Raw genomic sequence first — 14,317 nt, 5'->3', positions numbered from 1 at the left:
TCCCCCCACTCGGTGGACGGATGATATAGTTAAAGTCTCAAGACGACGCTGGATGTAGTCATCGTGCCGATCTTTGAGGAAGACCTATATCTTACAGTGGAAGACCATCTGCTGAAAAGAAGAAGATATAGACGACCATTGGTGAAAGAGATTCATAAAGTTTTCAATACGCTCTATTTAAATCACAATGATTTATATCACAACAATTGTCTTATGTCAAAACAATTTCGTTTACATATAAAATACATGTCATTGTTTATGTAGTGAAATTTTTACTTGGTATTCTTTGTTATATACAAGATTATATAGCCACATACTCAAGTAAATATTGTTTAATATATATATACATATAAATATACACACACACGAATACATATATATGGATATATTGTATATATTTTGTGTATATATATACCAGTTTTAAATACGAATATTAAGATCGTTTAAATTATTTTTATGTAAAGTGATTTCAAAAAAAAAATTATAACACGGAGGTCGAATATATCACAGCGCATTGTAATATCTGCGGTGTTTCAGAGATAGCGCGGACTGGCACGATGTAAACGCATCGAAAAACTAAACTCAGTGCCGTTCCGTCGCTCAACTAGACATGTCTGCGAAACTTAATGATAGAACGAAATTTAGAAGAAGGAAGCTATCCAAGTCAACAGTGGATGACAATGACTGTGCCAGCCTTGCTTGGCTACTTGACTTCAGATTGGATGCGATCGTAAATGTTAAAGTTCCAGACGATGACGTTGAAGTAGCAGATGAGCCGAAGATCAAAGTACCGGATACCCCACCAGCGGCGAGAAAACCACCATACACATACCCTGAGCTGATTGAAAAAGCTCTCAGAGAGAAGGGAGAATTAACAGTGTCTGCAATTTATCAATGGATTTCGTAAGTTCGTTTAATTTAATTACATTTAAAATAATAATAATAAATCAGTACTCAAAATGATATGTACTGTTTATTATAAGAAATTATATATATGTATGTTTTAATAAGACTAATATTAGTTTGCGTTCTACTATACTGCTATTCGTACGTTTTTAATTTAAAGGATACAGTAGAACTCAATTTTGTTCGTCTATAAAATGCTCTCTTCTAGAATTTTCTCAAAGCTCACATAAATAATCACGAATATTAGTTCAAATTTGAATGTAATACGAAAAAATGAATGATCATTAGTATTAAATTAGAAAGTATACCCATGACAAACTTGAACCAGATTTTGGGCTCTTACCTTATATTTTATATACAACAATGTAAGCAGTAATTTTTATTGTTATAATAAGTTAAATATAATTATTGTTTAATTTATAAATCAATATATAAATGTTATGCAGTTACAAGATAATCATCGGTTTTATGAAATACGCATGGATAGACAAACAGTTGGGGACGTTGAAAAAATAAATACAGATTTTTTATGAGCACTTTTCATTTATAGACTTATCAATAAGGTTATCTTTTCGAGAAGTCATCATTAACACGTTCACTGCGGGCCCAATTTAGAAGAACTTTCAGCTGGTGCGGCTGAGGTCGAATCAGCCTCAAGCTGAACTTCCTAGTAGTGCGGTTGAGGCCTTTTCTACCTCATGTTCATCAATATTTTTTTACAATATTGAGTCAATGCTTCGCAGACATAAAGAAAGCTAAATATGTTTTTGTCATACCTCATACGGTTGAGTGTAAACAGCCGCCGCACTAGAGAGAAAACACGAGTTTTACGCGCCGCACCAGTGCAAAGTCTACCATGAGGCTGAATCGGCCTCAAGCCGCAGTGAACGTGTTAATATCCGCCGAAAGAACAAGGCTTTCCACAAATATCGATTACCAGTCCTGCGCTGCTAGCGTTCAGCGATTGCCAGCGACCCTATGTCGTCGGTCCAGCTAGTGGTGAAACTACTAACGTCACGACTACCAGCTTGTGGTCGCCTCTTGAGATCCTATTGTACCCAACGGCCACGAGCAATGTACCACGCCCACTGTCACTTTAAACGAGAAATTCTTCGAGTAATATCGGTGAAGTCAGTTCTTCCTGATATCAGCGTTTTATATCGACCTCGCAAAACTTTAAAAAAATCAAAGTAAAATTCCTAAAATAATCTGAAATGTCTTATTACAGCTTAGTTTAATTAAATAAATAAGGTAATATTCCAAGTGGAGGCTCCAAAACCTACTTACAGGTTTAGGGTGTATCCCTTTTGCGTTCTGCCAAAACAAACTACGAAAAGCTTAACATGAACAGGCTTACTGCATTTGTTATTGACAAAGAGAATTCGTTCAAAGATTTGGATGCCCGATTTTGAATGTGTTTCGTATAATATATATACACACACGCACGCACACACAAACACACACACACACACACACCTTTTGGAACCTCTACTAGGGATATTACCTTATTTATTTAATTAAACTAAGTTATAATAAGGCATTTCAGAATATTTTCGGAATTTTAATTTGATTTTTTAAAAGTTTTGCGAGAAAACGCTGACATCCGCAGGAAGAACTGACGTTATATATATAGATAACAATGTTCAATAATAATAGCTAAATAAATTAATATACCTATTAACCAGTATTAAATTAAAATATTTGTATATTATTTAATGTTTGTGTGACTTTGTATGGGTGTTCGAGTGTATCTTTCATACAAGTTTATAGTAAGAAATATTTTTAATTATATGATAGATAGATTTCTCGCGACATATTTTTTGAAGGACTAACTAATAAACAAAACGTTAACTAATTATTTCTCACGTTAAATGAAATAGTATTTTTAAATCATAAACATTTTAAATACTTTTTGTAAATTGTCTTTGGAATTTTATTCAAATTTCTAGATGGCTTAAAATTCTGTGAGGCATCATATTTACAAAAGGGGTAGGTCATGATTGAACAAATACAATGTATTCACGAAAAACGTGTTTAATTTGCTATTTAATTTATTATTTTTACTTGTTATATATTTACGATATTTATTTATATATTAAAAAAAACATATCATAAGCAACTGAAAAATTACAGTAATATATTACGTTTAAAATTACTGCTTATTAAAGGTTTGTTAACATTCGAAATATCATTTAAATTCAAAATATCTTTGGTTTTTTTTTTTATTTTGAATCGTCAGTCATTTTAAAATTATAATAAGTAAGATACCACTGGTTTGGAACGCAGTTGATAAGAGAGCAGAACCTACTCTTATTAACAGATCAGCTTTCAATTTGTGTGCACGTAAATTACAAATATTACAAGTTGTGAGAAGCCACAGTCAATACTAAACAACGTTATCATTTAAACATGTTTACATATGTATGCACTAAACGACCTCTTGTCCATCATTTGGTTTCTTAGGACAAACGATAATAAATTTCGGTTAAGAAATTTCAAAGTCAATACCAGTAACATATACTTTGCGCCAAAACTTCGAGTTCACTCTGAAGTTATTTCGCGTACAGTCTAAAAGAAAATGTTAAGATTAATAACTTTTTATATTATAATATTTCGAAAAGACCACCGGTAGCTTTAAAGTTTTTTTTTAGTTGTTACCGTATTAAAAAGGTTTAAATTCAAATTCAAAATTTCCTTTTTGAAGTAGTTATTTATATGCGTTTTTGAATTGTTGATTATTTTACTATTATAGGTATAGTACCCGGCTATAAATATTGCACATCGACCTTTGGAAAGAGAATCGGCTAATTTCGGCTTAATAGAGCACTATCTCTGTTCCACATTACCTGTGTGAAGTTTTGTCAGTCGTTGTATTGCACGAAACGCCGGGTACTGTAATAAGGTACCATCGTTTCGTAACGCTGATTTATTAAGCATCGGCCTGAAACTGAACAGCTGCTCTTTTATATGAGATTTAACAATTTTTCAAATAAACATTATAATATCGATCATGTAAATAAGCCAATAAACCAAGTTTCACACATTTTGGAACGCAGATCTCTTGAAAAATTCTGACTAGAAACTCAACAGCTGCTTTATCAAATGAAATTCAACAACTTTCTATGTATGTATTATTGTATCAATCATATAAATGAATCAACAAGCGAGTTTCACACATTTCACTCTGTAGGCACCTATTCCCCTTGACCCTGAAGAGACCAAAAAGGTTTTGCACTATTTTGCATTGTTTTTGTTGCTTTTTTGGTACAAAAAAAATTTTTCATCAAATTCAAAAAAGGTTTCATTTGAAACCTTCGTAGCTATGTAAGTTGAAAGTTGAAAGATGCCAACAGATGTACACAAATGGATGGCGTTAGGAATGAATAAATCAACGTGTTTCGTACATATGAAAGTAATCACAGATAACTGCGTGCTGTACAGCTATAACATAACCACAAAGGATGGGAGAGAATCTGGCGTTAGCATCAAATTATGGCAACAATGGGAATCAGATTCGTATTAACGCGATGTCATTCTGTTGCGTTCTTTGTGTGCGTGCATTGTCTAGGCCCTGCGCCGAGAATTGCCCGCCTGTTCTTTCGCCCTAATAGCTAATTTGTCTTTTCATACACCCGTTTATTATTGCGATACAATACGTTTTCCTTTTTACCTTTTTATTTTCCTTTGTTACGTATTAACACGGCTTTTGAAAATCCTGCACTGCTGTTTCATGACTCGTCTGATTTAGTAATTAATTTATTAATGAGCTCATTTTTCGTTTCATCATTTCATCATTTTAAAAATGGAAATATAAATATATATTTATTAATATTTTTAATTCATTTTTAATGATTTCTCCTCAAGAGAAGATTCTCCGTGTTTTAAATAAAAATATGAAAGGAAATTACCCTAAGTATAAACTCTTATTACTTTGTAATTTACATTCGTAGGTTTATATGAAATATAACACAGCCTTGTATATAAAAGACTATAGGAAAACATCGTTAAAAACGTGTATATTTACAAATCAAAATCAGCCAATTTTACTTGGTCCTTTGCATCTGATCTATGGGACAGAGAGAATAATTCTAAAATTTTATTTAAAGAACTAAATATCACACCTATCGTCTAAATACTAACTCCTAAAATTCGCTGCACACGATATCAGATACGTTACAAACATTGGCAAGTCCCCCGTGTGTTCTAATTGTTTGTCAAACAGATAAAGCCCTCCACGATTCACACAGCGCGGAGAATCGCCAATGTTGATAATAATTTAATAATTTCACACCCTCCCCATGTTGACACATCGATAAATGTCGAAAGCACATTGTTCCAGTGCCACCGCCGAGGTTGATACGATTTATTATCGTAATATACTGATTACAGCTTGTAATAAACGAGCAGAAAATTACAATTTATCCTACACGACACTTGTCTTGTTTGCATTGCTTTATCTACTAATTATTCCGATTCGAGTACTTAAACTAAAAAATTATAATCCATAAGAATACAATAACAATATTCTTTTCATCATTTTACTGTATTTGCCATTCCATGGATGTGCATTCAAATGAATTACAAGTATAACAAAAAGTCATACTCGTCTGTTATTCGGCTCGGGTAAATTTTCTTATAAAACGCAGAGAAGATTTTTATGGAAATAAATCATAAAAATGAATTAAAAATAGTAAAAGGTATTTCTTTTGATCAAATATATCTTCAGTAAATTTAACATCTTGTCAAATATTCTAAAAAGAATTTTAATTTACTATTTTAATAAAGCAATTGAATAACATCTGTGAATTGTATTTAAATAGATAAGCGTATGGTTAACAAAAAAGTGCACGATTTATAAGCAGGTATACGGCACGATCAAAACAAAACAGGTAATATTTGGTAGTTTATGGAACATTTGACGAATGGGGTCAGAACGAATGTTTGGGGTAATGGGAATGTGGTAGCCGAGGGCGCCCCACCACCAATCGACCCGTGCCGGGTGGAGACAGGCTCCAACGACGTCACCATTGGGGTTAAGAATGACGTATGCCCGCATTGAAATTTACTTCGCGGTTCGCTAAACCAGGGTAAACGTTACCACTGTTTATAAATCAGCCATTGATAGATTCAAAACTAATTGCCGCATAGAATACGCAGAATACGTAGTAAAGAATTGGAGTATCACTTCGATAAAAATACACTTAACTTAAACATATCTCAGAGTAAGACAAAGACCAATATTTAGACACTTCCGCACATCTGTGTGAATCACATGTGCGGAAGTGGCTAAATATTGATCATTTTCTTACTTAGGATGGACTTCCGCAAAATAACGCCTGAATCCATTAAATATTTTAGTGATCACTTTTTAATGATTTATTGCCTCTATAGATACTTAGGCTTTTAGGTTTTGTAATAGAGTCCACTTTCACGTCCACTGGCAAACGCAGTTTAGGATATCTACTCACAAAACCAGGCGACCGTATTAAAGACGTCAGAAACGATACAGTAAGAAATAAATGGTGAAGGCTTATATCTGGCAGCCTTAATAATGATTTAGGTAAATGTAAAATTAGTATGTATATATATATATATATATATATATGTATATGTATATATATATATATATATATATATATATATATATATATATATATATATATATATATATATATATATATATATAAAGTACCAACATACCAGTAAACTCGCGATAAAAAGTCAAAATTATATTGATTTTACATTTACCTAAATCATTATTAATGGCTGCCAGATATAAGCCTTCACCATTGATATATATATATATATATATATATATATATACGAGTATATACTGTATTTGATTAGACGAAGAGTAATCAGCATAAGAATTAAGTGATGTTTGACATTACACTTAAGAAGGCTGACTGTTCACTCATCTATATATATATATACATATGTATATATATATATTCATACATTAACCCTTAATTAGGCGCATTAAGAAAATCACTCAATTAGGCGCATGGGGTCTTAAATGACCCCAAAAAAATATTGAGAAAAGAATATCAAAAAAGAATAAAACTTAATGAATTTCTTTAGTAATTAATAAAGTACTTTAATATACTTTACTTTAAGAAACAAATACTTACTATGACATTAAAAATATAAAAAAAAAAACAAAAACAGTAAACCTCTCTTTAAACTAATTTTTTTGGCATAGCCAAGATCAACTTAAGAAATAAAGTTTATTCAGCCTCATCAGTGAAATCTTCTGTTCTGCATCCGACGCAGTAAATCCTTGAGTGTTGCTGACAAATAAATTTACGACACTTGAAACATTTTGTTAGCACTTTTTTGTCGTCCTTTCTAGGACATGATGAACAGCGCCCGCGCTTAGCTGTCGATTGATAAACCGCCTTGTTCACATTATAAACTTCATGGAACCGTCTTTTTGTTGTCGCTGGTACAGCACGTAGTTGTATGCGACGTTTTTGGTGATCCTCCACAAGTGCCGCAGCTATTTTCTTCGAGAAAATCCGTCTTGTTTGTTGTTGTCAAAGTCTTCTCAGAATTCGCTTTGTGTATGACAAATGGGTTGATTTCAGATATGTTTATACTCCAGGTAAATGTTAAATAATATTTTGTGCTCGGGTCCTTACTGCGTTCGATGGTGGTACTTTACACCATTTCACTTTCGGGCCATTTCTCTGAGTATGTCTAGATAAAAAATAATTATCTTCCGTTGATACAGGGAAGTCTTGGATATGTTCAGACTCCTCAATTTCGCTTTCTGAATTATGAGCACTATCAATGACAGCATCGTTTAAAGTTTCGTCTAGCGAATCCGAACCAGCAACATCTTGCTCTTCATCAAGCACTTCATCCAGCCATTGCAATATTTGTTTGTCGTTAGGCATTTCAATTCAAAAAAAAGAAAAAGCATAGAAAAAAACTCAAAAATACATAAAGAAATCATACCGTATCAAAATACACACATACAAAGATAAACAGTAAACAATATACTAATATAAACACAAAAAAAATCACAAAAGTAAAAACTTACCTATGCCAAAAAATGGAACGTAACTAGGCGCATGGGGTCAGCTCTCTAAAGGACAGCGATGTGTGGGCAAGAGTTAATGTTCTGGATGCGACTAATTTGCGTACCCCGAGGGGAATGAGGAAGCTAGAAAGAGCGTTAGTACGCTCTGAAGACTGTAAGCCATTATTTTTTGAATTTCAAGCGGCCCTGACCCCATGCGCCTAATTAAGGGTTAAAGACAGTTTTTAGATTATATACAGTGTTGTATTCGACTTAAAACATAACAATGTTTCGAAAGATTCGACTATCAAAGTGACAACTCCGTTTTATTAATTAATTTTCTTTCAAATAAAATTCAATCCTTTTAAATATAAACTATTTGTTTGTTTTGGTGCTCGTATTTACTTCTTGAATTAAATAAACTATATATAACTTACATCGTTTCACAGTCAGCTGAATAATACAAAAAAAATACATTTAACTATTAAAAATGAATAGTACATTTACATATCAATTGAATTATTTTCGGGTATATCATTTAGTTGGGTAGGTATGACATAGGGTCATGTTTGCCTTCCGTAGTAGTTTACATTTTTATTTGCAATATTTTATGGGTAATGTTTTTGTGCATATTTTTGCGTATACCTTAAACAATAAATTTTATGAACGTGATAAAACATGTCTACTCGACAATTATAAATTTATGTCGACATACAGAAAGAAGGTACTAGATACAGACAGCGCAAAAACGGTCATCGTGAAGACCTTATTACCTGATGCCAGGATTATGACATTGCTATTACAGTCATATAAACGTTTCAAAGGAGACCAAAGCTTTGGATTTGGTTGATTTTGTTTCCTTTTCCTTTTAAACCTTTGCCACGGAGATGAAAACCGCAACCATGATCGAATAACCGGTTATGAATCCTAAAGTAACATTCGACTTTTTATAATTAGGATTAGATCAATAAAGTTATTGTAATTTATTTAAGATTAAAATACAACGATGAAAAATGATGTAACAGAAATTTGATAAAAATGATTTAAAATATACGAAAAAATATATGTACAGTGTACACAACACACATACACTAAATTACAATATATTACATAACTATCTATAGGGTAGAAAATAGATACCTTATCATTGTCTTACTGTGGCATCTAGTTGTGTTCTTCTGTACACCATAATGCCACTCTACGATCACCAACCCACTTGGCAAGTGTGGTGAGTATGTATATCTCCCCATAGATATATTTGGGGGAGATCAAAGCCTTGCAATAGGCTTCTACGGGCTAAAACGACAAGGGTTAAAAAAGGATACATTTTAAGTAAGAAAAGGACGACCAATATTTAGCCACTTCCGAACATGCAGTGGTAGTCGTGCAACAAAGTGCACCGCCCGCCAGCCCGCTGATAAATGCGTATGCGGCAAACAATGCGAATCCCACAACCACCACCGCCAAATTACTCAACACGTGTTTCAACCCTCCACGGGGCATCTTTAGGAGTTATTTTACACCGATTAGTGCCAAACACAGAGTCTGGCAGGTGGCTAAATATTGGGTCCTTTTCTTACTTAGGATGGACGCAAGATAACGCCTGATTCCATTAAAAGGATACATTTGTGTATTTTATACGTAAAAAATATGTCTTAAGTCTGCTCTATCGCTAAGAAGCTTAATATTTCTTAAGAAGTCGTTTTAATTAATAAAACAAATGTTTTGAAAATACACGTACCTGTTTCCAGTGATCGTTTCCCATTCTACAAAGCGAACGATGAACGCTGGAAGAACTCCGTAAGGCATAACCTGTCCATAAACCCTCACTTCCGCAAAGGAGCCAGGGCACCTCAGGGCGCCGGTCATCTCTGGTCTCTAGCTGCCAACGCCATCGACCTGCTACCTTTAAGGAACTACGATCTAGAGAAGAAGACTGAAGTTGCACAAACAGTACACGTTATTGAATGCCCCAAGGTAAGGCCTTTTTCTTTTTAAAAGATTACAAAAGGCAGACTTAATTCGAGTGCGGAATAATATTTTGAATTAGGAATGTGGAGAACTATAGACAAATGAAAATTGCCGACATAGTCCGGCGCATTGGTAAGTATAAGTGACAGTGGGCAAGTCGCTGTGGAGCCTTAAGTTAAAGAAGCTGAAACTACGGATCGGTAAGTCCAGCACAGAACATATACCCACAAGGTTGATGGACCACTTTGTTATGGTCTTTGGAAAACGCCAGATGAAGGCGACTTCCAATCAGTTCTTTCTTCCCCAAAGAACGCTGCCACAAATTCCACATTTCTGTTTTTTTATTTAATTTTCTTTAAATACTCCCGACCATATAAGTTTTTTAATATAATCTTTATATTTTCAATATTATTGACAACTTTTATGCTTATTGCATCTGGGAATTTGCGTTATTTATCCGACATAAGGGAGGCCATGGTGCTACTATCCACGTTTTTCTTCAACTCCACTTCACACTAATATATTTCTTTTGCGAATTCTGGACAGCTCGTCGTCACGTCTACCATCTCGTGGTCGCTAACCTTTCGACCCCGAAGGTCATTGGTTGCAAGAGCGAAGTAACCTCCCCCCCTCTCGTAATCTAGATTTTTCTGTAGATCTCCTAACTTCTGATTCCATTTGACAGCGTAACTCCATGCATAGCCCTCTCCATTACCTTTTATAAAACCCATTTTAACACGTTCACTGCGGGCCCAATTTTGAAGAACTTTCAGCTGGTGCGGTTGAGGTCGAATCAGCCTCAAGCTGAACTTCCTAGTAGTGCGGTTGCGGCCTTTTCTGCCTTATGTTCGTCAATATTTTTTTACAATATTGAGTCAATGCTTCGCAGACATAAAGAAAGCTATATTTGTCTTTGTCATGCCTCATACGGTTGAGTGTAAACAGCCGCCGCACTAGAGAGAAAACACGAGTTTTACGCGCCGCACCAGTGCAAAGTCTACCATGAGGCTGAATCGACCTCAAGCCGCAGTGAACGTGTTAAGCGACCACGTATCGGATGTAGTGTAAAACACCATAGTATTAATAAAAACAAAATCAATAAACTGTGATATATACATAACAGCACCTATGATAATTGAGGAACGAGGCGAGTTAAGGAGGCGATACATGGAAGGAACATGTTTTGAAAAGGAATGTAAGAGAATTGTCGTAGAAATGAAGAGATCTTATGACGAATTATTATAAATGTTAAGCTCTACTCAAAACCAGATAGGAATATATGAGAGGTCAAAATAAGGGAAAAAAAAAACAAAAAAAAATTCGTGTTTAATACATAAGAATGCGTTTACATGCTCCTGTTATTCGGAAGATGTGGACGGCATTCTCTTGCTCTTATGTTTATTGGTCCGTTTTTAAGACATATCGTGTTTTTGTTACTGACACACATTAAAACTGTTATTTTCATCCGTAAAAAAAATCTTAAATATATATCAAGTATTTATGAAAATCTTTAAACGCAACTTTATTTGTTATTGTTAAGGCGCACAAACCCCATCTATACTATGCGCTTGAATAGAAATCTGATGTTGAAAATGTACGAATACAATAACAAAGTATTTTTAGTACACGCATCTGAATAGATCTAATCTTATTTCGCAGGTGATCGTACTAGACGAGGCAGCCATCGCAGCGGCCAGTATTATACCTCAACACGATCTTTTCACGGGAAGTACAAGTAAGTATTGATCACTTTTAGTTATAACTTTGGGATTTTAATTATGGATTCAGGGGACATTCAAGGACTATAAAATCTTACTGAAGACTAGATACGAACTTGTGCAAATAAATAGAAGTTTGGACTTAACTTGAAGTGAAAAATTGAACCAAGACCGGAACACAAGACGTGCTAACTTTCTATCTATTTTTAAGGAAATTATTAAGAAATATTTATCAGATCAATGACTGTTTATTCTTTAATTAAATTTTTTCCTTACTCTGTTTCTTTATTCTTTCCGAGGCAAGAGCGATCCAAGTCAGTTTAATGTTTTTTTTTTATGTACACTGTATCTTTGTTTTAAAGTTTGTTTTGTATATATGTACACATTAACTATCTGTTATTTATTCTTCTAATATTTCCATTATATGGTTGTCTGGAAGAAATCGCCACGTGTGATGAGAATGCTCATTGTACTTTTTTATTTACTATATAATATAAAATAAAAAAAGACCTGCGTAAGTGAAGCCTTCTTTGATCGCATTAGCGTTGAACAACCGGACGCTCTCGCTACGTAACCAAATTTTCAATGATCCCATCAATACTGTTTGGGAATCCAATTCCTGAAATGAGTCGATGTTCGCTTTTGCCGGACGTTTTTCTTATTTATTTATTTAGACTTTAATGGATACTAGAGATAATAACTATATAAAAGACACAATATAGATAAAAGTACGAGAGGCGGTCTTATCGCTCGAAGCGATCTCTACTAGGCATCCTTTAAGTTCTTCAATAGTTCATTTAAATTATATATATATATATATATATATATATATGTATATATATATATATATATATATATTAACTAGGTCGTAGTACTTTTGCATCTAGCTGAACTGTTTAGCAGGAAACGGTTAGTTATACCTTATTTTGTACTAGCTTTTTAAAGTTCCTTTTAAAAGGACTTAAACTTCCTAACTCTAATAGCAATGACTTCAACTTAAAAAATAATATAAATAGATGGATATAAAAAGATATGCTTGTTTCTTCACAATAAAAATTTGTTTAAAAATCGTATAGTGCGCATGAATGATTTTAAAGTGACAAGAAAACTCTATTAAATTACACTTGCAAATCAATTCAATTTACTTCAAGATATCTTTATTCGAGTAAGTATTTATATGCGCTTTTGAATCGTCTTCATTTTAAGGTAATAAGTAGTAAGCAACTACATTGTGACAAGTAAATGTACATGTGAAAGTGATGACAATAAATTAGACAATAAGTGATGGGTTCTCAAAGCGCTTTTGGAATTATTGAAGGTTGCCATTACAGGGGTGCTCAGTTTGATTCTAGCTTCTGTCATATTAGCTCTTCTAGCATTCTTATCATTACGTAATTACAGCATTGCGTAATTATAAAAAAAGTGAAGTGAAATTGTTTATAAAATGTAAATTACTTATTCTTCCAAATCAATTTCATATCCTACGTAATCCCCGCACGATAAAACGAACTTTTGGAAACGCTTTTGTCAGTCCGCGATAAAGTCAGAATGGCTTTTTTGCGGTATAACCTTTAAAACCTTCAGTTTATATCTCCCTAATCTTATCAAAACGGCGCCCACGCATTGACATTTTGAGTTTGGTGACAACCACTATATACGCTTGATTTGGTACTTTGGTGGTATTTTGGTGGTTCCGTGTTACTTCTGGGTATTCAGCAAACTTAAAAGACCAATATAGGGACGCCGTTTCGACACGATTAGGGCGATTAAAACCGGATCAAGGAAGGTCTTTAAGGCTATAACAAAAAATACTACTTCAACTATATATTAAAGACTGGAAAAATCGTTGGCAAAAGAGCAATTGCGTTTACTTTAGTATGAAATTGATTTTGAAGAATAAACAAAGAATTTACATTTTATAAACAATATTTAATGGAATCAGGCGTTACCTCGCGGAAGTCCATCCTAAGTAAGAAAAGGACCAACCTATCACACCCCCCAACCCCCAACCCCCCCATAACACCCCCAACATAACTCCTGAAGACGCCCCGTGGAGGGGTGAAACACGTGTTGAGTAATTTGGTGGTGGCGGTTGTGTGATTCGCATTGTTTGCCGCATACGCATTTATCAGCGGGCTGGCGGGCGGTGCATTTCATTGCACGACTACCACTGCATGTGCGGAAGTGGCTAAATATTGGGCCTTTTCTTATTTTATAAACAAATTTACCTTACTTTTTGATCACAGTATTATATTTAACTAAAAAACAGTAAAACAAGTCATAGCACCTAACCAACATCGTATAATGACTGTAATGGAAAATGTTTTCTTTTCAGTGTTCCTGAACCCTGTGTCAACAGAACAAGTGGTTCGAGAGTGCGGCCTGATCACAGTGGACTAATAGTGTATAGTAATTAGAAAAATATTCAATAAATTTAAATAATGACACCTTGTAATTTTAATACAAAGACCCTATCGGATTTTATGCAGCCAAAGTTAGAGGGAAAAAATTAGTAAAACGTATTTCTTTTAATAATTTAATTTCCCGATTATAAATAACAAAAACTTAAAAAAAAATATGTATTATCTTCCTTATATTCCATATGTTAACAAATCCTTTTCTTTTAAATCAAAAATTAAAAGTATACCATTATAATACCCGGCGATAAATATTGCACATCGACCTTTGGAAAGAGACA

General features: G+C 33.8%; 1 protein-coding gene across 1 annotated transcript; it reads left to right on the top strand.

Annotated features, from left to right (window-relative positions):
* Window positions 1–610: 610 nt before the first annotated feature.
* Window positions 611–14,019, top strand: LOC137928971 (hepatocyte nuclear factor 3-beta-like). The gene is made up of 4 exons (XM_068771978.1): window positions 611–903; window positions 9,682–9,907; window positions 11,561–11,636; window positions 13,955–14,019. Exons 1-4 carry the CDS (start codon window positions 611–613, stop codon window positions 14,017–14,019), a joined length of 660 nt encoding a protein of 219 aa, XP_068628079.1.
* Window positions 14,020–14,317: the final 298 nt, after the last annotated feature.

Source organism: Battus philenor, unplaced genomic scaffold (genome assembly GCF_028537555.1).
Source record: "Battus philenor isolate CCGP_79_NKW_IND1 unplaced genomic scaffold, ilBatPhil1.0.hap1 SCAF_4, whole genome shotgun sequence".
NCBI classification, from domain to species: domain Eukaryota; kingdom Metazoa; phylum Arthropoda; class Insecta; order Lepidoptera; family Papilionidae; genus Battus; species Battus philenor.
The sequence above is the reverse complement of the archived record's forward strand: the minus strand, read 5'-3'. Positions and strand labels throughout refer to the sequence as shown.

What these genes read in the sequence shown, in the direction of transcription:
- LOC137928971 (XM_068771978.1), top strand. Translation starts at nt 611, where the DNA reads ATGTCTGCGAAACTTAATGATAGAACGAAATTTAGAAGAAGGAAGCTA. An exon ending in GCAATTTATCAATGGATTTC is followed by an intron (nt 904 to 9,681) that starts GTAAGTTCGTTT and finishes ACCTGTTTCCAG; the next exon opens with TGATCGTTTCCCATTCTACA. An exon ending in TCTTTTCACGGGAAGTACAA is followed by an intron (nt 11,637 to 13,954) that starts GTAAGTATTGAT and finishes TTTTCTTTTCAG; the next exon opens with TGTTCCTGAACCCTGTGTCA.